At 47.3% G+C, this 20,282-nt stretch overlaps 1 protein-coding gene across 7 annotated transcripts in view; it reads right to left on the bottom strand.

Annotated features, from left to right (window-relative positions):
- The window catches only part of vit (vitrin), a 38,835-nt gene that overhangs the window by 9,801 nt on the left and 8,752 nt on the right, over positions 1 to 20,282 (bottom strand). The window contains exons 3-20 of one of the 7 annotated variants that reach the window (XM_061039393.1): positions 20,105 to 20,170; positions 18,982 to 19,138; positions 18,755 to 18,888; positions 18,598 to 18,675; positions 17,142 to 17,324; positions 15,732 to 15,776; positions 14,248 to 14,286; positions 14,108 to 14,158; positions 12,492 to 12,554; positions 11,969 to 12,031; positions 9,486 to 9,560; positions 8,582 to 8,647; positions 8,126 to 8,188; positions 6,630 to 6,692; positions 6,491 to 6,538; positions 4,073 to 4,138; positions 3,788 to 3,935; positions 3,608 to 3,711 (exon numbers count right to left, since the gene is read on the bottom strand). In XM_061039393.1, coding sequence (XP_060895376.1) covers positions 3,608 to 3,711; positions 3,788 to 3,935; positions 4,073 to 4,138; positions 6,491 to 6,538; positions 6,630 to 6,692; positions 8,126 to 8,188; positions 8,582 to 8,647; positions 9,486 to 9,560; positions 11,969 to 12,031; positions 12,492 to 12,554; positions 14,108 to 14,158; positions 14,248 to 14,286; positions 15,732 to 15,776; positions 17,142 to 17,324; positions 18,598 to 18,675; positions 18,755 to 18,888; positions 18,982 to 19,138; positions 20,105 to 20,170 — 1,512 coding nt within the window. The remainder of the gene's footprint in view (positions 1 to 3,607; positions 3,712 to 3,787; positions 3,936 to 4,072; positions 4,139 to 6,490; positions 6,539 to 6,629; positions 6,693 to 8,125; positions 8,189 to 8,581; positions 8,648 to 9,485; positions 9,561 to 11,968; positions 12,032 to 12,491; positions 12,555 to 14,107; positions 14,159 to 14,247; positions 14,287 to 15,731; positions 15,777 to 17,141; positions 17,325 to 18,597; positions 18,676 to 18,754; positions 18,889 to 18,981; positions 19,139 to 20,104; positions 20,171 to 20,282) is intronic. The other 6 variants (XM_061039394.1, XM_061039395.1, XM_061039396.1 and 3 more) reach the window with 6 other exon arrangements.

Below are 20,282 nucleotides of genomic sequence, written 5' to 3' on the forward strand. Positions count from 1 at the left end.
GGGAATCAAACCAGGAACCTTCTCCCAGAGAGACTCCTGTCAGACGGGGATTCAAACCAGGAACCTCCACACAGAGAAACTCCTGTCAGACGGGGATTCAAACCAGGAACCTCCTCACAGAGAGACTCCTGAAGGACGGGGATTCAAACAAGGAACCTCCTCACAAAGAGACTCCCGACAGACGGGGATTCAAACCAGGAACCTCCACACAGAGAGACTTCTGTCAGACGGGGATTCAAACCAGGAACCTCCTCCCAGAGAGACTCCCGTCAGACAGGGATTCAAACCAGGAACCTCCTCACAGAGAGACTCCTGAAGGACGGAGATTCAAACCAGGAACCTCCACACTGAGAAACTCCTGTCAGACGGGGATTCAAACCAGGAACGTCCTCACAGAGAGACTCCCGACAGACGGGGATTCAAACCAGGAACCTCCACACAGAGAGACTTCTGTCAGACGGGGATTCAAACCAGGAACCTCCTCCCAGAGAGACTCCCGTCAGACGGGGAATCAAACCAGGAACCTCCTCCCAGAGAGACTCCTGTCAGACGGGGATTCAAACCAGGAACCTCCACACTGAGAAACTCCTGTCAGACGGGGATTCAAACCAGGAACCTCCTCACAGAGAGACTCCCGACAGACGGGGATTCAAACCAGGAACCTCCTCACAGAGAGACTCCTGAAGGACGAGGATTCAAACCAGGAACCTCCACACAGAGAGACTCCTGTAAGACGGGGATTCAAACCAGGAACCTCCTCACAGAGAGACTCCTGTCAGACGGGGATTCAAACCAGGAACCTCCTCACAGAGAGACTCCTGTCAGACGGGGATTCAAACCAGGAACCTCCTCACAGAGAGACTCCCGACAGACGTTGATTCAAACCAGGAATCTCCTCACAGAGAGACTCCTGAAGGACGGGGATTCAAACCAGGAACCTCCTCACAGAGAGACTCCTGACAGACGGGGATTCAAACCAGGAACCTCCTCACAGAGAAACTCCTGTCAGACGGGGATTCAAACCAGGAACCTCCACACAGAGAGACTCCTGAAGGACGGGGATTCAAACCAGGAACCTCCTCCCAGAGAGGCTCCCGTCAGACGGGGAATCAAACCAGGAACCTCCTCCCAGAGAGACTCCTGTCAGACGGGGATTCAAACCAGGAACCTCCTCACAGAGAAACTCCTGTCAGGCGGGGATTCAAACCAGGAACCTCCTCACAGAGAGACTCCTGAAGGACGGGGATTCAAACCAGGAACCTCCACACTGAGAAACTCCCGACAGACGGGGATTCAAACCAGGAACCTCCACACAGAGAGACTTCTGTCACACGGGGATTCAAACCAGGAACCTCCTCCCAGAGAGACTCCCGTCAGACGGGGAATCAAACCAGGAACCTCCTCCCAGAGAGACTCCTGTCAGACGGGGATTCAAACCAGGAACCTCCACACTGAGAAACTCCTGTGAGACGGGGATTCAAACCAGGAACCTCCTCACAGAGAGACTCCCGACAGACGGGGATTCAAACCAGGAACCTCCTCACAGAGAGACTCCTGAAGGACGAGGATTCAAACCAGGAACCTCCACACAGAGAGACTCCTGTAAGACGGGGATTCAAACCAGGAACCTCCTCACAGAGAGACTCCTGTCAGACGGGGATTCAAACCAGGAACCTCCACACAGAGAGACTCCTGAAGGACGGGGATTCAAACCAGGAACCTCCTCACAGAGAGACTCCTGACAGACGGGGATTCAAACCAGGAACCTCCTCCCAGAGAGACTCCTGACAGACGGGGATTCAAACCAGGAACCTCCACACAGAGACACTCCCGTCAGACGGGGATTCAAACCAGGAACCTCCTCACAGAGAGACTCCCGACAGACGTTGATTCAAACCAGGAACCTCCTCACAGAGAGACTCCTGAAGGACGGGGATTCAAACCAGGAACCTCCTCACAGAAAGGCTCCCGACAGACGGGGATTCAAACCAGGAACCTCCTCACAGAGAGACTCCTGAAGGACGGGGATTCAAACCAGGACCCTCCTCACAGAGAGACTCCAGACAGACGGGGATTCAAACCAGAGACCTCCTCACAGAGAGACTCCTGAAGGACGTGGATTCAAACCAGGAACCTCCTCACAGAGAGACTCCCGACAGACGGGGATTCAAACCAGGAACCTCCACACAGAGAGGCTCCTGTCAGAAAGGGATTCAAACCAGGAACCTCATCAAAGAGAGGCTCCCGTCAGACGGGGATTCAAACCAGGAACCTCCACACAGAGAAACTCCTGTCAGACGGGGATTCAAACCAGGAACCTCCTCACAGAGAGACTCCCGTCAGACGGGGATTCAAACCAGGAACCTCCTCACAGAGAGACTCCTGAAGGACGGGAATTCAAACCAGGGACCTCCTCACAGAGAGACTCCCGAAAGGCGGGGATTTATACCAGGAACCTCCTCACAGAGAGACTCCTGAAGGACGGGGATTCAAACCAGGAACCTCCTCACAGAGAGACTCCTGACAGACGGGGATTCAAACCAGGAACCTCCTCACAGAGAGACTCCCGACAGACGGGGATTCAAACCAGGAACCTCCTCACAGAGAGACTCCCGACAGACGGGGATTCAAACCAGGAACCTCCTCACAGAGAGACTCCCGACAGACGGGGATTCAAACCAGGAACCTCCTCACAGAGAGACTCTTGAATGACGGGGATTCAAACCAGGAACCTCCTCACAGAGAGACTCCCAACAGACGGGGATTCAAACCAGGAACCTCCTCACAGAGAGGCTCCTGAAGGACGGGGATTCAAACCAGGAACCTCTTCACAGAGAGACTCCTGAAGGACGGGGATATCTCACACGGAGGTGTACAAAGAACTTCACCACCCGCTCAGTAAACTTGTAATTCTACAGTGTTTTTTTTAGGTTTTATGGACGATGTCACATTCCTCATTATAACGTTTTGTGTCCCTCGTTTCTCCGTCTACCAGCGTGCTCTTCAGCAGGAAGGTGTCTTTTTTTACTCAAAGATAAAAAGATGGAAATCCTGGACGGATCATTGTGGTCACATGTCTTCAGAGAGACGTGACCAGAACACTTTAGCATCATCCGCCATGTCTCCCTCAGACAACAGTGTGCCTTAAAAACAGCAAAACGCAGAGAATGCATTTCCCTCAAACTGAAATAATCACAGTCCTGCTGGTGGTCTCAGTGTCTCACACTGTCGTCTGATTAGAGAGCACTTCAAACACAAACACAGTTCTGTGTGTTTGACTGCAGAATTTAGCAAACCATAAAAAGAACACGTGGCAGCGGATGCTTTCTGACGCACCAGCCGAAGCGGAGGAACAGCTCCTCTCCTCGGAGCGCTGACCCCCGCCGCCTGACGCGCTGTCGTCAGAGCGGAGGGAAAAACAGACGCAGGACTGTAATTTAGTGAACAGCATCTCACAGCAGATTTAGATTTAATTCCATCCTTGCATGTGAGAATGTGCCTGCCTCGTAAACCGTGCGATAATTGCAGCCTTTTCTCTTTCACACTTTCACTTGTTGGCATTTACTGAAGCTGGCGGCGGGCAGCGGGCGGCGGGGGGGTCACTCACCCACGTTGGAGAGGCCTCCTTTCTGCACGATCTTATCCACGGCAGACTTGACCTCTCTGGAGTTCGAGTAAGACTTCAGACTGATCTCGGTCACCGGGTCGTCCCTGCAGAGGAAGAACATTATTAAATCATCTTTTCTATCAACGACGTGGCGTCCAGCAGCACTGACGGCGAGCTCACCCGTATTGGATGATTCCCATCATGGGTCCGGCCACGCCCACATTGATGGTCTGAGCGACCTCGGCGAGGAAGTCCTTCTGGATCTTGAAGCGTCTCTTCCCGATGCTCCAGCTCCCGTCCATCAGGAAGGCCAGGTCCACCTTACAGTCTGCAGGAACGACAGACGACAAACGACAAGGTCACAGCAGACTCAGAGACGACTTGACCTCTGACCCTTAAAGGCCGAGACGAGACCGTCAAAACGGTCTAAACGAGAACTGTCTGAGACTAGTTTGTGGGACTTACTCAGGTCTCCCTGTGACATGGGCTCGGGTGCTCTGGGTGCAGGTTCTTGTTCTCTGGCGCTGAAGCCTGAAAAGCAAGAAAACATTAAAGAACCAATCAGTGAGATGTGTAGAGAGTGAGATGATAAAGGTATCTTACTATCTGATCAGACATTAAGGAAACATGCTATGTTGAAGTGCTGGTTGCTATGACAACAATACAGCAGCCAGTCCTGTGTGTGTGGTTACTGTTTTATTCTTGAGTTCTCTGTGTGTCTTTAGAGTTTCCTGTTTTATTTTGAAGTTCTCCTCTGCAGTGTTTCTTGTCTCACTTCCTCCCTTTGTCTGGTTTCCCTCCATGTTGTTTGTCCTGATTGTCTTCACCTGCGTCTGATAACCTCAGGTGTGTGTTTAGTCTCAGTGTATCTTCCCTCTCGTTGTCGGTTCATGGACTTTCTGAAGTAAGGTTTTGTTTTTGCCTTTTTGTTTTAATGGATCTTTTGTTTTTAGTTCTGCCCTCAGGTCCAGTTCTCGTCATTTAAATCTTGAGACAAACGTCTTCATGTCCAACTTAAAATCCCTCCTGGAATCTTAAAACCCTAAAAACCAAAATGTCTGCCATCATTTATTCATTATATATGAATACTAATATTTGTACTTCTAGCTTACAGCCTGATTCTGGTCATTGAAACATCACGTACTCTACATTTAGTAAATGAAGTTTAATGAAACGAAGGAGAGAGGGTGATGGAGGTGCTAACAGGCAGCTAATTCTTGCTAATGAGGATGCTAATTGCTAATAACCTGTAGGAAGACGTTGGGATGCCAAACATGGAGGATGATCAGGACGAAGAGCAGGACGCTCCGGTGCGGCTTCATCAGATAAAAATAAGCTAATTCTGTACAGCTGGCTAACATTAGCTAGCTAAAGCTGTTTCCATGGTAACGTCAGATAAATCTGCTGAGTGTGTGTCAGTCAGTGAGTGTCGGCCCATTTTGTCCACAAATGAAGAGTTTAATCCACCGACTCCCTCTGGTGGTGACTTTTATATTAATCTTATTAGTTTGTTGATTTTTTGTGTGTGTTTATTTAGATCCATACTGATCGAATCAGCTGTGCTCTTGTTGTACATTTACATCGATTTCTCGACCTGAAACGAGAGCGAGGGTCAGCATGGTGAACCTGTCAGAAGGTTTGAGACGTGATATAACAACTCAGCTCATCAGGTATCATCTGACTGTTAGATATCTGTTTATAGAGATTGTTAAAAGCTAACAATCCAGGGCAGCAACTCTCAAAAATCAAAGTCCTTTCTGTGGCTGAAGGTTTTCCCAATCATCCAGGTCAGAAAATCGAAGCTTGATCCAAACGCAACTGGACTTGATTGACTCGCTCCGTCCACCAGTTAGAGTAGAACTGAAGGAGTGAAACGTCTTCAAATTCTTTACCAGTCCAGTTACCTTTGGATCAATCTTTGACTGGAAGCAACGCAATGAAACGTTTTAGTAAAATCATCGTCAGACAATAGATGCATTTTTATAATTCAATTGTACGTCTGGGATAGTTTAAGTATTACTTGTTGTGGTGTTTTCTCTTCTGCACGTTCTGTAAAAAGCCAAGCCCCTTTATTGTTCATTCTCAGGCGCCGTCGCTGCTGCGTGCTAACTCACTCACCTGATTCATAAAGGTTAGCTTCTGGCTGCTGCGTTCTGACTCACTCACCTGATTCATAAAGGTTAGCTTCTGGCTGCTGCGTGCTAACTCACTCACCTGATTATAAAGGTTAGCTTCTGGCTACTGCGTGCTAACTCACTCACCTGATTCATAAAGGTTAGCTTCTGGCTGCTGCGTGCTAACTCACTCACCTGATTCATAAAGGTTAGCTTCTGGCTGCTGCGTGCTAACTCACTCACCTGATTCATAAAGGTTAGCTTCTGGCTGCTGCGTGCTAACTCACTCACCTGATTCATAAAGGTTAGCTTCTGGCTGCTGCGTGCTAACTCACTCACCTGATTCATAAAGGTTAGCTTCTGGCTGCTGCGTGCTAACTCACTCACCTGATTATAAAGGTTAGCTTCTGGCTGCTGCGTGCTAACTCACTCACATGATTCATAAAGGTTAGTTTCTGGCTGCTGCGTGCTAACTCACTCACCTGATTCATAAAGGTTAGCTTCTGGCTGCTGCGTGCTAACTCACTCACCTGATTATAAAGGTTAGTTTCTGGCTGCTGCGTGCTAACTCACTCACCTGATTCATAAAGGTTAGTTTCTGGCTGCTGCGTGCTAACTCACTCACCTGATTCATAAAGGTTAGTTTCTGGCTGCTGCGTTCTAACTCACTCACCTGATGCATAAAGGTTAGCTTCTGGCTGCTGCGTGCTAACTCACTCACCTGATTCATAAAGGTTAGCTTCTGGCTGCTGCGTTCTAACTCACTCACCTGATTCATAAAGGTTAGCTTCTGGCTTCCAGGCGTCCACTGACTCCACTGTGTAGATAAAACACAAGCTACATGTTAGCTCTCCTTTCACACAAAGCAGCAGACATCATCAGCTGTTATTTTTTGTGTTTCAGCTCACCTCGGGTGTGGGTGGCGTCCAGCGGGACTTTACGGTTCCCTTCTGAGTCGGAGGAGCGAGGCGCTAAAAGTAAAGAGAGTGAGAAAGAGAAACCATGTGTGACGGATATAAACACAGCGTGGTGTTACAGTCACTCCGCTCGGCTGCTCTGGTTTCAGTCGGTCGGATGGATTGTGGTGTTTTTCTCCAAACCTTGGCTGCATGTTACGACTTGGACGTTCGTCTGCATCCTCAGACAGATGTTAGCGCAGTCTGTAATCTGAAGGGAGCGTGTTGTGTCTTTGGCCAGATTGGAAGTGGTTTGTTTATTTTAGACTGAAGCTTTTTGGCGTTCTGGCAAAGAGTCGGATAAAAAGATGGATACCACTCTCAAGCCTGTGAGTTAAAGTCGACCTTTTCTGCTGATCCACGTTTTAAAACTGTCATCTAGTGTTACAGCTGGAGGCTCAAAGTAAACGTGGTCAAAGTCTCAGATCATGAGGTAAACGTATGTTGGAGAAATCCCAGGATGAGTCTGCAGGGGGCGCTAAACGGCTTCTTCTGTAAATCACGCCATAGTTCCCCGATATGAAGCCGAGAATTTCACCAGATTACTTCAAGCCTCTGAAACCTCTTACAGAGACTCTCTTCTACCAGACCTGGAGAGCAGCCCTCCCCTGGCAGCCCTGCAGCGTTCTGCCCCCCTTAGAAGGCTTCCAGAGAGCTGACCAATCAGAGGAATGTGGGCACATGGGGGTTTTATTTAGAGAGACAGATAGAGATAGAATCAGAGAGAGAGAGTGGAGTATGAATGGGCGGGGCAGCTTGGTTTCCAAAGTTTTGGAGCTATAGAAGGAAACGCTCGCTATCCTTCTGGACTTGTTAAAAGCAGCTGGTCGGCAGATCTCAGAGATCTCTATACTGTAGGGCTTAAAAAGTCCTGAGATGTTTTGTGGTGTTGCGCTGACCCGTGTAACGATTTAAAAAACAACAATACAGATTTAAAATGAACCCTAAAACTAGCGTGGAGCCAGAGGAGGGAGGTCAGGATGTGCTCTCACTCTCGTTTTGTTTAGTGTGTCCATTACTTTGTATTTTGCAGGGAGCTATGTTTCAGCACTTTTTCCATTATTTGTGCTAAGCTAAGCTAAGCTAGGCTAGGCTAACTGGCTTCTCGTCATCAGACTCACATGAGTGGTATCAATCTTCTTAATGAACTCCTGATGATACGTACGTCGAGCACAGACGTTTATTTCACAACTTGTTGAACGTTCCACTAACGACTGTCGTGTCCTCGTTGTCAGCTAGCTCGTTAACATACATCTCGTTTATTATCGTTTTTCACACTCATTTAAATACAAGACTTCATGGAAAAAGGAAAGACATTCAGAGTCATGGTGTGTCAGAGGACAAAGAGGGAACATTGTCATGAGTTTAAACCTGAATCCCAAAATAACTAAAACCTGCACCCCCAAGACTCGTTAAGATCCCAAAGAAAAGAAATGAAAAAGACTTACGGTGCGGTCCAAAGTTATAAAACCAGCGCTCATATTCTGACATATCAGGCCTGTGATCCCGAGCTAGAGGAGGAGGTCGTGAAACCCGTTAGTATTCCCACAATGAACTCAAGAGGAAACCACATTTCCATGGTTGTGATTGGTCACGCAGTCTGAACTCGTGACCAATCCCAGACCATTAGAAAAAAACAAACGTGCACTAACAGTAATCCTTCCCTCCGCTCGTCTCCACACTTCAGACGAGTCGCTCATATGGCAGGCAGACGGCGTGTAAACACACGGTCCTCAGAGACACACTGCATGTTCTTACATATGGAGACAATTCAACACATACGTGCTCAGCAGATACCGCACTGCCTCGCTGATTCAAGCATGCAACAGGAAACACACAGTGTAGTAACCTGCCTCTGTCAGAGGGGGCAGTACACACCATGCTGTCATGTTGAACGGCCTTACCTGTCATCTCAGGCGTGTCTGTCTCGCTCCACGTGTATCCAGAGTCTGGAGCTCCATAACTAACATCTGAATGCACAGTAGAGAATGGGTGGAGGGTTATTAGGGTCAGGGTAACCCTCTGCTAGACTTAGGGATGGATCACACAGAGACACGTCGCCCTAGGCACGGTCCTGGGAATAAATAAAAATAAAAATTTGGGAATAAAAACAGCTACCAGCTCATGTGGAGCGGGGGGGAAAGCCTACTTGATTTGATTGGCTGCTTCAGCCAAGTGACACTGACGACCGCTGCGACTCGACTTCTTGGGTTGAAAAACATTTTGCGCTCCCAAAGAACGCTAAAAAAACGTGTGGTACAGAAGCAGAGACGAGCGCATGGCAAGCAGTACGATAGACGGGAAAAAAAGTGTTTTTTGCTGGCGACGCGTCTCTGTGTGATCGGGCACTTTGAGCTAACTAATGTTAGCTTGCTGCAGTTAGCATTTAGTGCCGTCCGAAAATTAAAGTTCAACCTTGAAAAATCTTTAAATGTTTAAAAATTGAACCGATTGTGATAGAGTGATTTAAAAAAACATAACGATCAGCAAAAATATAACTCGATGTTTTTCAAGTGGAAACTACGACAGAGTATTAGGGCCACGTAAAAAAAAAAAGAAAATGTTCAGGAGCAAGATGGTGGACGCTCGATGCAATGCTACGCTCTTAGCGCTCTTAACGCCGTGGAGTTATAGCAAAGAATTTAAGAGATTTTTAAAACCTACCTGAACAGAAACAAACATTTCATATTACTGTGAATATTGGACCCATACCATTCTTACTGATGTTTAAACAATACATGAAACATATATCTCAGAATATGTTTTATGAATGGTTAAAGAGGGAGGAGTCTATGATGCATTCAGTACCTGTTGGTCGTCGAGCACCAGGGAACCAATCAGGACGAGAGACAGGGGGGGGCGCCCACTCCCTTCTGGGAAAAGCTGTGCAGGGGGAGAGCTTAGTTCAGGACAGAAGCATGAAGGAGGAGCGTACCTGTGACCTCCTCTCGACCTGCCCGGTTATTAGCGCCTTGACACAGACACTAAACATGCAGGACAGACGGCGACTGAGCGACCTCAGGGTGTGTCGTGACATTTGGCTTTTTTTTTTCTACCTGCTGCAGGGTAGAGAGACGGAGAAAATGTGTTTCTGTTTCTGTTCATTTCCACAAGACTCAAAGTTTGAAGCTAAAGCGTGGCAACAAAAACACCAGGCGGTTTATTCTGACCAAACAAACAGCTGATTAAAGCCATAACAAAACATCTGATGTGTCTAACCGACCAACCAGGGGACAACACACTCCAGTTAACCCCTCCCTGTGGTGGACGCGCAGCTTACACAAACACCGCCCGGCCTCTGAGGTTCCCATCGAGTGGCCGTGAGCGAGCAGGGTCTTTGTTGGCGAGGACGGGCTGGGAGAGCCAAGTGAAGCGTGGGAGTATTATTGTAATGTTGGTGTCAAAGCAGGGACAGTGTAGATAGTCGGAGGCAGAGATTAGCTTAATCTGCTCTGCAGCAGACATCACTGTTGTTACTTTGGATGAAACGAGTGATCGAGGTTAACTCTCTCCATCATCACCACTCCAGTGATCACTGCGGGCAGGAGGTCAGAACAGGATCAGGGTCACTCATCCACCTTACCTCATACAGAAGCCCCCCCCCCCCCCGGTTTATTGGATACAATTCAGTGATTGGATGAGATTCCAAGCGGGGAAAATGACGGACGTGGACGTAGCAGCGAAGAAGAGAAAATATAATGAGAGTGAGGAGAAACACCAAGTGGATAAAGCTCGTTCTAAAACGAGGGTGAACCTTGTGTTGTCTTTTACCCGTGGACGTGGAGTTGATCCCCCCCCCCCCCCTCTGGCTTTAAAGTTGTGAACTATTTAGTATTTGTCTGTAGCATATTAGCCCTGATAAATCTTTTTCTTTTCTTTGCAGCTGTAAAGTGACATGTTTAAGGGAGGAGAAAACGTTTATATGGCTGTGTAGCAAAATGTCTGGAGGCGCTGAACTCTCTGAAGGTCATGACAGAGACCTCACAAACAGAATCCAGTCACCTTTTCCATTAACCTCTGTGGCTGTCATGTGGACACCTCATAGCTCGGCTGCATCAGACCCAGAGAGTATCTCCAAACATCTGTTTGAGGCAGACGGATGGCAGAGCGACTGAGGAGGGAAGACCCTCTCAACTCGTAAATCAAAGATCAAAACTCTGAATGGCAGCGAGCTTCCACCCTGCTGGAGAGTCCCTGAGAAAGACGCTGATCCTGACCTTTGACCTCTGACCTCCAGCATAAAGAATTCCCCCGAGGGCATCAACAAAGTATAAGATCATGATACCGACCAAAACTCAATCTCTTCAGGAATAAGGTCAGCGAGATGATGCACCAGCTTTAGATTTTATATCATACAATCAGGCACAGTCTGAAGGTCTAATTTTAAGGATCCACTGGTTTGCATTCCACAGAAACAAAAACAGAAGCACATTTCCCTCCGAGCCAAACCTCGCCTGGTTTGAACGGCGAGAGCTTTCTATTCCTGACAGGCTGGAGAGTCGACCCAGATCCTGCAGAGCTGCACATCTTATTTCATACTTTTTGAGACTCTCTGAATCTTCTTCTCATCGCCTCGTTTGGAAACAAGAGGAATGCAGATGTCACATCGTTTCTCATCTTTAAAGTCTTAATCTGTGATGTTTCACACTTAAATATATAAATCAAGTATCTCCTCTGAAAATAACTCTGTGAGTCATGACTGTCTACAATGGGTGTAACACCCGAGTCCCACTGTCTGTGATGTTTTCAGAGTTTTCAGAGTCCTATCTTCACTTTGTTTACATCGCCAGGACGGCCGGCTGACTCCTCCCCTCGTGTATAAAAGTTGTTTAATTGAGGGACTACAAAAAAGAAGAATAACATACTGTACTCACTGCTTAACTGTGTTTCTAGATCACGCTCATTTCAGGTAAATTTACATGCAGTGTGAAGATACGAGCATAATAAAGATCGCTAGCATTAGCATGCTAACACAACAATGCAGCGCGAGTTGTTTTGGTTTCATGCTGGTGCTCAAGGGCGACATCTGCTGGATCAATAAATCACATATAAAGACTTTAAAGCACATCGAAGTGCTTGCTGCTGATTCTCTTTACAGTGAAAGTGTCTCCGCCCGGCGTTCCTGGAGGACTGTCCACTCATTGAACCAGAGAATCCCCCAGAGGGTCGACATTAGTGCTGCTTTTTAAAACATTTCATCCACAGTTTTATTATCGCCTCTGTGTGTGTGTGTGTGTGTGTGTGTGTGTGTGTGTGAGAGGACCCCCGGCTAAAGGTCTGGAGATACTTACCCGGGTTGGCCTGGCTCATGGTTGAAGTCCGCTCGGGCGGGGCCGGCTGAACTCTGTTAAAAGCTGTTTGAATGAGAAACAGAATCAGAGAGGAAGAAGAAGCAGGAAGAAAACGCTTCAGCATCATCAAACGCAGCCCAGCTGTTAGCGGTGAGGGGAGTGGAAGGCTTTTCTCTCCGCAGCATGATATCAAAAACAAACGCCTTTCTGCAGCCGGCCGTGTTTACAGGCGCTTCTTTTCATCTCACAGAAATGAAAACATGAAGATGAGGATGTGCTCGATGACAGAGAACAGGAATGTTAGCGGCTCCATGGAGTGGATTAGTGGTGACCCCGGGGTGACGATCACAGGGGCTTATGGGTGTGGACACGAGGGTCCGACTTACGTCTCCCAGATTCTTGTTCCAACACAGACATCTCCCCCCCCCCCCCCCCCCCCCTGTCAGCCCCATCATGTCTACCTGTGTGTGTGTGTGTGTGTGTGTGTGTGTGTGTGTGTGTGTGTGTGTGTGACGAGGCTGACCTGAGCCCACTGGAGAGGTCGGCTGCCTCCTGATAGCCGAGCCGGCCTCTGGTCTGCGCAGACCTGCGACCGAGGTCGAAGAACAAACAGATTACAGACGACATGAAGAGAAGTTTGTTATTATCAGATGACCTTAAACGTTTCACAGGAACAAGTTTTTATATGTTGTGACGGAGAAAGGAGAACGACTGGCAGCACGACTGGTCTTCAACCTTCCTAAAAGAGCACATGTCACTCCGCTGTTCATCTCCCTCCACTGGCTCCCAGTTACTGCTCACATCAAATTTAAAACTCTGCTGCTCGCTTACAAAACAGACACAGAAACATCTCCTCCTTACTTTAACTCTCTGATCCAGGTCTACACTCCCCCCCCCCCCACTACACTCTGCCAATGAAAGGCGTCTGATCCAACCTTCACAACAGGGTCCTAAGTCTCTGACTAGACTCTTCTCCTCTGTCGCCCCCCGGTGGTGGAATGAACTTCCAAACTCCATGTGATCTGCAGAGTCCCTCTGCACCTTTAAGAAAAAGCTAAAGACCCAGCTCTTTCATGAATACCTACTAACTTAATGATGATGGTCTCCATATTATTGATGATGATGATGGTAATGACGATGGTTTTTGTTTGATAACGACGACTTATAAGATGGTTTCTATACTGATTAGAGCTCTCAAGAACTGCCCTCAATGTTGTGCTTTGCCTCTGGTCACTTCCTGTCAGCACCTGTGTGTCCAATCAGACTCAAAGCTGATCGTTTGCTCTTACTGACATTGTTCCCTTTTTTCTAGATCCTTGCTTGTGTTGTTCTTACTCTCTGATGTACGTCACTTTGGATAAGAGTCTGATAAGTGAATTGTAGAATTGTAGAACAAAATGCAGCTGGTAGACGTCTGAGTCTGTTCCCTGAAGTATTAATGAACATGACACCTAAAGAGTAAAACCTCAAATCACATCTTCGACCACTAGGCCACTGGCGCCCCTTCAAGTGACCGATTGTAAATGAAGAGTTTTCAGTATGCTCGCCCTCCCACTTTGTCTGGACACGTAGGGAGGAGGAAGTGGTCACATGACACGATCTGCTGGAGACAAAACTACGGAGAATATCTTATTTTAACGCCCTTAAAAGGAACGATTTTCAACTCAAAGCGCTCAGAAATCTATGCTAAAAAAAGGTGGAGAGCTCTGACAGGACTGACTGCTGCAAACGCTCTCCTCATTGGGAACTTTTATTTTCTAAGGAGAGAAGCGGGCGGGTTCTCAGAAAGAAAACTCCAGATGGACCCACACCCTCAGAAAGCATGTTAGCATGCTAATGTTAGCATTGAGCTGAATCCACCATCAGGCTGAAAACACTGAAGTATCACAGGTGAAGGGAGACGACACATCGGAACATCCAAAGTTATAATTCTATATTTGAATGTTATTTCATTTCACAGACAGCAGACAGTCAGACACAGAGTGTCGGCGTCTCCAGAACATAGCGCCCCCTGCTGGACGACGAGTGAAAGTGTTTAAAGCGGTGTTAGCACACGTCATGCAGAGTTAACGTTTATCAGAACAAAAGAAAGAAAGATGTTAAAAGATGAAGGTCGAATGAGGAAGCGTGAAGGTTTACCTGCACTGGCACGCTGTGGGAATCTATTGGGATAGGCACTTCCTCTGAAGACTTTGAAGAGACGCCAGCGTTAAGTCAGAGCAGACGAGTTATATGTGACGTTTTAGGACTTTGAGGAAAGTGAAGAGAGACGGACATACCTTGGCTGTGAGTCTTTGCCTGGCTGCTCTGTGACTGTCCTGTACCGGTGTTGAGAATAACAAAGCGTGGGCACATTTCAACAAACACAAGTGAACCCCTATCTACTGATCTTATTTCTGCACATCTTATCGACTTGATTTCAAACATGCATGTCATTCATTAAGCCCATAGATGTCTGAGTGCCAAACAAGTGGTTCCTTTATAGAGAACAAACCATATGATGTATTTTTGTAGGCCAACCCTGAAGTATCATCTCCATGGCGTCTAACCAGAATCCTCCTATGGGATGTTTTCAGTAGATTTTGGATCATTGCAGAAAATAATCTCTGTGTTAAACACTCGTTTCTGAAGCGTAGGCGTTTTGTTCAGCAGGATAATCTTCACAGATGAACGCCATTTTTATGATGTTTGAAGCGTTAATGCGGCCGACAGAAGTAAAAAGCTAACGTTATGCTACGAGCTAACTACACCACGGTGGGATGATTGTGACGTCACTAGCGTTACGCTTCAGACGATCTCCGATAAACTAATCCACGTAGCTTAATAAATAGTTTACTAACATAATATTCACCTTAACCTAAAGATTAAACCTACAGGAGACATCTCCGACTAGTGAGAGAGTTCCCGCCCTCTGTGTCCGGCGTGATGACGTTTAATGTCCCCGACGACCACTGTAGTCTCATTTAGCCACTTGTTAGCAGCCGCCTTTTTAAAGACGAGTAAAAACTTCAAACTTCACAAGTGGAGGTTTTACCTAACGTAGTTTATGTGGTCTAACAAAACACCAACATCTCTTCAGCTTGTGTTAACCACAGACCTTATTTCAGGAGTCTAACCACAAACACGTTCAAAATCCCCGTTGACTTTTAGACGTTAGACCCCATGGCGCTAACATGCTAACTTACTTCCTGGTTTTAAGACTCAGTCCTGTGGCGCTCTATACTTTTCAATCTTTGAATTTGTCCACTGAGCAACCATCAGGTAACTTTGAAGGATGTTTATCCTGCTGTGCCGTTGATAGGAAGTAGTAAACAGTGACGCCTTTGCAGCACATGATGCACATTATTTATTTTTCTGGGGGGGCTTTTAGACTTTTTTTAATTTGATAGGACAATGGATAGATTAGGAAATCGGGAATGATATGCTGAAAAGGAGCCACAGGTCGGACTTGAACCCGGTCTGCCTGCTTGGAGGACTATAGCCTCCTTACATGGGGCGCGACCCAGCTGCTATCTGCGCCACAATGCTAATGACTTCTGCAGGAAAGTTGTAAACTTTACACCCCATGTGTCTTTATCTGTGTGTTTCTCCTTCTTGGATCCAGTCTGGATAAATTCTTTAAATCTAAAATATCATTAAACTGCATGCTGGTCCAACTGGCCCCCCATCATCACGTACATCCCAACATGAAGCAGGCGGTAACCTGACATGCCACCAAACAGACAGACACCAGCCTAACCCCTGTTCGCTTCGCTTCACTTACTTGAGCTGGCGGCGGCCACAGAGGCGAGGTACGGGTGGCTGCTGCCTGGACAGAAGAAAGACAAACGTGGTGCCGATATGTCGAGGGGAGAGATAACGTTACAGAAAATGAGAGAGACAGAAACGCTCTGAGGGTTTCCTGGCGTACGGCCGATCTCGTTTACACACATACCTGAAGATACGGCGAGCTCCGTGTGTCTGCATTCATGTCCCCGAGCGAGCAGGGAGGATGACTCGACATGATTACCATCTCATTATGTTTTCATTTAATAAGAGTGATGAACGGTCTGGTGATCACGTGGTCAGTCAGTCGTCAGGGGACTCTGGGCTCTTTTGTTTGACTCTGCTCTCAGAGTCTCTCAGATCCTGAACTCCTTTAAAGACTTTGAGATTTATTTTAAATATAACTAAACAAACGAGCAGCGAGTCCAAACAGCACGAGACGCGAGCGAGCGTCAGCGACCAAACCAGCTTGATTCTCTCGTTTCCTATTGGAGTGTCCTAACTGCCCGTGAGAACTATCCGGGGATATATCTCTGGTTAAAGACTGTTGCCATAAAGCTCTACTATCCCGATGTAAACGAGCTCAGTGGACAGATGACATCACAGAGCAGCAGAGCGGTGTGGCTGCGTCAGTTGAAACTGTCATACACCCACTCGACCTGAGCGACCTGGACGTTATCCTGCAAGGACCGAAGACTAATGTGAGCCACAAGCGTTGACTATCGTGTTAAACTGAAGTGTGGTGCTTTTATTTTGAAGGAGGACAAACTGAAGTGTGGTGCTTTTATTTTGAAGGTGGACAAACTGAAGTGAGGTCAGTAAAGTTTTTCTCTGACACAGGTGAAAGGTCAACATTTAAAACATGATGTGGATATTATTAATGCAGCACTATCTCCACTTCGTACCACAAGCTAACAAGCTAACAAGCTAACGAGCTAACGAGCTCTGCTAAGCCTTTTAGAGCCCCCTCCATTCACGTTCCTCGTCTACGTGTGGGGTTAGGACACTCCCACAGGAAACAACAGAATCAAACTGATTTGGTCGCTGACGCTCCAGACGGGCTGTTAAATAAACAATGCTCAATTTTGACTGTTTTCTGAGTGTTTAGTCACCTAGCTTAAGTTAATTTTCATGTAATCAATGAGGAAATGAGTCGCCTTAAACGTAGTGTTCCTAGCTCGCCGTAAGACAGAAGCTGCAGCTCTCTTCTTGTTCCTAGCTGACGTGTCTCTAAAAGTCTGTCAGTCATGATCTGAAGCTGAACCAACATGATCCCAGACCTGCAGTCCTCCGTCTTCATCACTCAGTTTAACTACAAGCTGCTAAAGTTGTTAGTTTCTACATGGATCTCCTCGGTGTAAACACACGACCCTCTACATGTATGCAACATGATGTTTCTTTAAATCACCTGCATCTCTGACTTTATGCACCGCAGCCCGAGCCTTGGTGGTGGTGGTGGGCGGGGTCGGGGGTGCGGTGGTGGTCGGAGCCGGCGTGGTGGTTGTAGTCGTGGTGGGTTCAGGTGTTGTAGTCGTGGTAGGTTCAGGTGCTGTCGTCGTGGGCAGCGCCGTGGTTTTGGCCTCCTTCTGACCTGCAGAGAGACGACAGGTGAAGACGAACGAGTGCATGATGGATGAACGCGGAGGAAGAGCGTCTACAGGAACCGCCATGTACTCATGCATTCTTAACATTCTTCAGCAGACTGCAGCGCTCTGACTCCTCGTTCAACCTGAGTGCCGCTCAACACGCTCGGAGTCAAGCGCGGGGAAGCCTCCATGGCGACCTTTTGTCCCCAGAAAAGCAACGACCCTTCTTCCTCCTGCTCGTGTTCTGATCTCTTCAGTAACTCTTTCAAACTCTCTCACTCAAATATTCAGAAAACACAACTTTGTCTTTGTTGCAGAAACACACTGAGAGCAAAACTCAACATGTCAACCGCTCGTCTGGGTGACTCGCTAACATCCTCAATATCTCATTTTTTTAAACGCCGCTCTGCTTCATTTGTCGTCTCGTCTGTTCTCTGTCTGTAGCTGAAGCAGGGTGTGGTTATTCCCACATCACATGGGAGCAAGACCGCACACTTTTCATCCCCTAAAGTCCGGCTCACTCTGCAGGATCATCGATTTCAGCTCCGATTCTTCCTTCCCAACAATCTCAGGGTCTCTCCCGACTCGAGGCTGCTCGGATCCGATTCTCTGTTCAGATTATCTCGTAGTGTGAGCGGTACAAAGATCCAATCTTAACGTCCTCGATCTGCCCGGCGATCGTCGGGGACGCCCCGATTTATTTCAAACATGTTTGATATTTGGAATTTAAAATCTTGATGATTACGTCATGAAAGGGTCCGGCAGAAGTTGTGTGTGACTACAATATAATCACGAGGGACGAGGGAGGACTGTAGTCATGGCGACCAGTGGCAGGACGCAACCCGGCGTTATTTTTATTTTTTCAGTACAGATCATCAGTGCAGCACTTTTCTGAAACTATCCATATATCTACGATCGTATCAACTTTTCTTTTTTTTTTGAAACATGAAACTTTATTAACAATTGTCAACGCTCCGTCTCGATTTCACTCGTACAGTGTGAGCTCTCCGGCCGTGCCCGACAATCGGGTCGTACGGTGTGAGCTGACATGCCACCCCGACTTTTATACAATCGGGGGACAAATGGCACAGAGTGAGCCAGACTTAAGACGACCTCTGGAGGAAACGTTGTGACCGGGACATGAACTGTTGACCTTACAGTACCTCACTGATCGTCTCTGGTTTGGTAAATGTGTCTCCAGCCTCTCTCTCTCTCCCTCTCGCTCTATATGACATGAGAGAGTCTCACCTGAGAGAGTCTCACCTGAGAGAGTCTCACCTGTTTTGACGTACGTGGGTCTGGAGGGGACGTAGTCCAGAGTGGACGGGTAGATCACTCCTTTCTTCGGCTTCCCCACTGAAACACAACAGAGCTGTGGGTTTGATCTTTCTGCAGAATCCTGTTTGACATTTTTTGAATTCCTCATGGTTGATACCTGAGACGACAAACGACTCCCTCCACTTGGGCAGAGACAGCGAGCGCACGCCGTACGAGTTGCTGCCTTTGTAGACGTTCTGCCCGGCCATCTTCCTCACGATCACCTTCCCTCCGGCGTTCGTGACGACCCCGCTGTGGAGCAAATAGAAAAGTTGAATACGACTTTCAGAGACGTGATGGGACTTTCATTTGGCGTCCATCACTCGGTGGGGGGGGGGGGTTGACCTGTGGATGGCGGCGTTGCAGATGCTGGAGATGGAGGCGTACACGCTGGTTCCATACACCTGCTGCTTGGTCTCCTTACAGTGGGCGGGGCACTTCACTATGAACTCTGGGAGATTGATCTTTCCCGCTCTGACATCACACTCTATGGCAGGAACGACTGTGGAGCGAGAAACAAAAAGAAAATGAAGGATCAGGAAGAAGAGTCAAGACTGGTTTTTTAGACTTTAAGTATTAAACTTTGTTTTCTAAAAGTGCTTTTGGAGATGAAACAGTTCTTCAATAAATCGATTCTTTCATGATCAGAGCTACAGAATTCAACCTTTCAAATTTCCACCAAATTAGACCTTCGCTTTCTTTACAGTCAGCAAAAGCTTACATGCATGCAATGATATTTTCTCACATAACATATTGTTATACAACTTGGTCAAATGCATCAGCAAGCATGTTCAAACCAATCAACTCTCTCTTCAAAAAAGCAGTTAAGGTTTTGGACAGGAAACCTCATCGTTATCACTACTGCAGCATCATTAGTAAGCATAACATTTTGAACTTGGACAGTTTCCAAACTTTTATGGATGTTTGTCTTGTTTTTAAAGTCTTAAATGAGCTTGCTTGTTAAATGATTTTATCCAGAAAAAGCAAAACAACAGGATAAATACCAGAAGTAGAAGCCCTGCAAAGGTTAAGAGCTGGTCCACCATGCCACGGTCGGGACGGACTCCACAATGTTCCTCCTGAATCCGAGGTGTTTGATACACTTCCTGTTTTATTTGCTTGCTGTATTTGTTGTTTGTAAATTTGCTTTTGGATCTGCAGCCTGTTTCCTCCAATGGGAATCTTCTGTATCTGCAGCATGTTTGCTGATATCAGCCATCATTGTTGGCCTGCCAATATCCCCAAAATCTGTACTACAGCTACTTTGATTTAAGTGCATCAGATTGACCCACTGAGTTTCTCTCTTACTATGAATAATGAGTACTGGTGCCCAGTCTGTAAATCTTCAGATACTTCTTGTAAATGACAGAGTCAGATTTAAAAAGTGAATTAAACGCGTCTGCAGAGGGAGAGAGATCATCACAGTGACATCAGAACAGAAGGACTGATCGATTACAGGCTGCAGTACCTTGTTTTGGCTTCTTGTTCTTTGATCCATTTGGTTTGGCCCGGCAGGCGCAGGACAGGAGGAGCGCTGCGGTGAGGAAGAGGAGGAGGAAGAGGAGGAGGAAGAGGAAGAAGAGGAGGAGGAAGAGGAGGAGGAGGAGAGGAGGAGGAGGAGGAAGAGGAGGAAGAGGAGGAGGAAG

Source organism: Labrus mixtus, chromosome 6 (assembly GCF_963584025.1).
Source record: "Labrus mixtus chromosome 6, fLabMix1.1, whole genome shotgun sequence".
Classification (NCBI taxonomy): domain Eukaryota; kingdom Metazoa; phylum Chordata; class Actinopteri; order Labriformes; family Labridae; genus Labrus; species Labrus mixtus.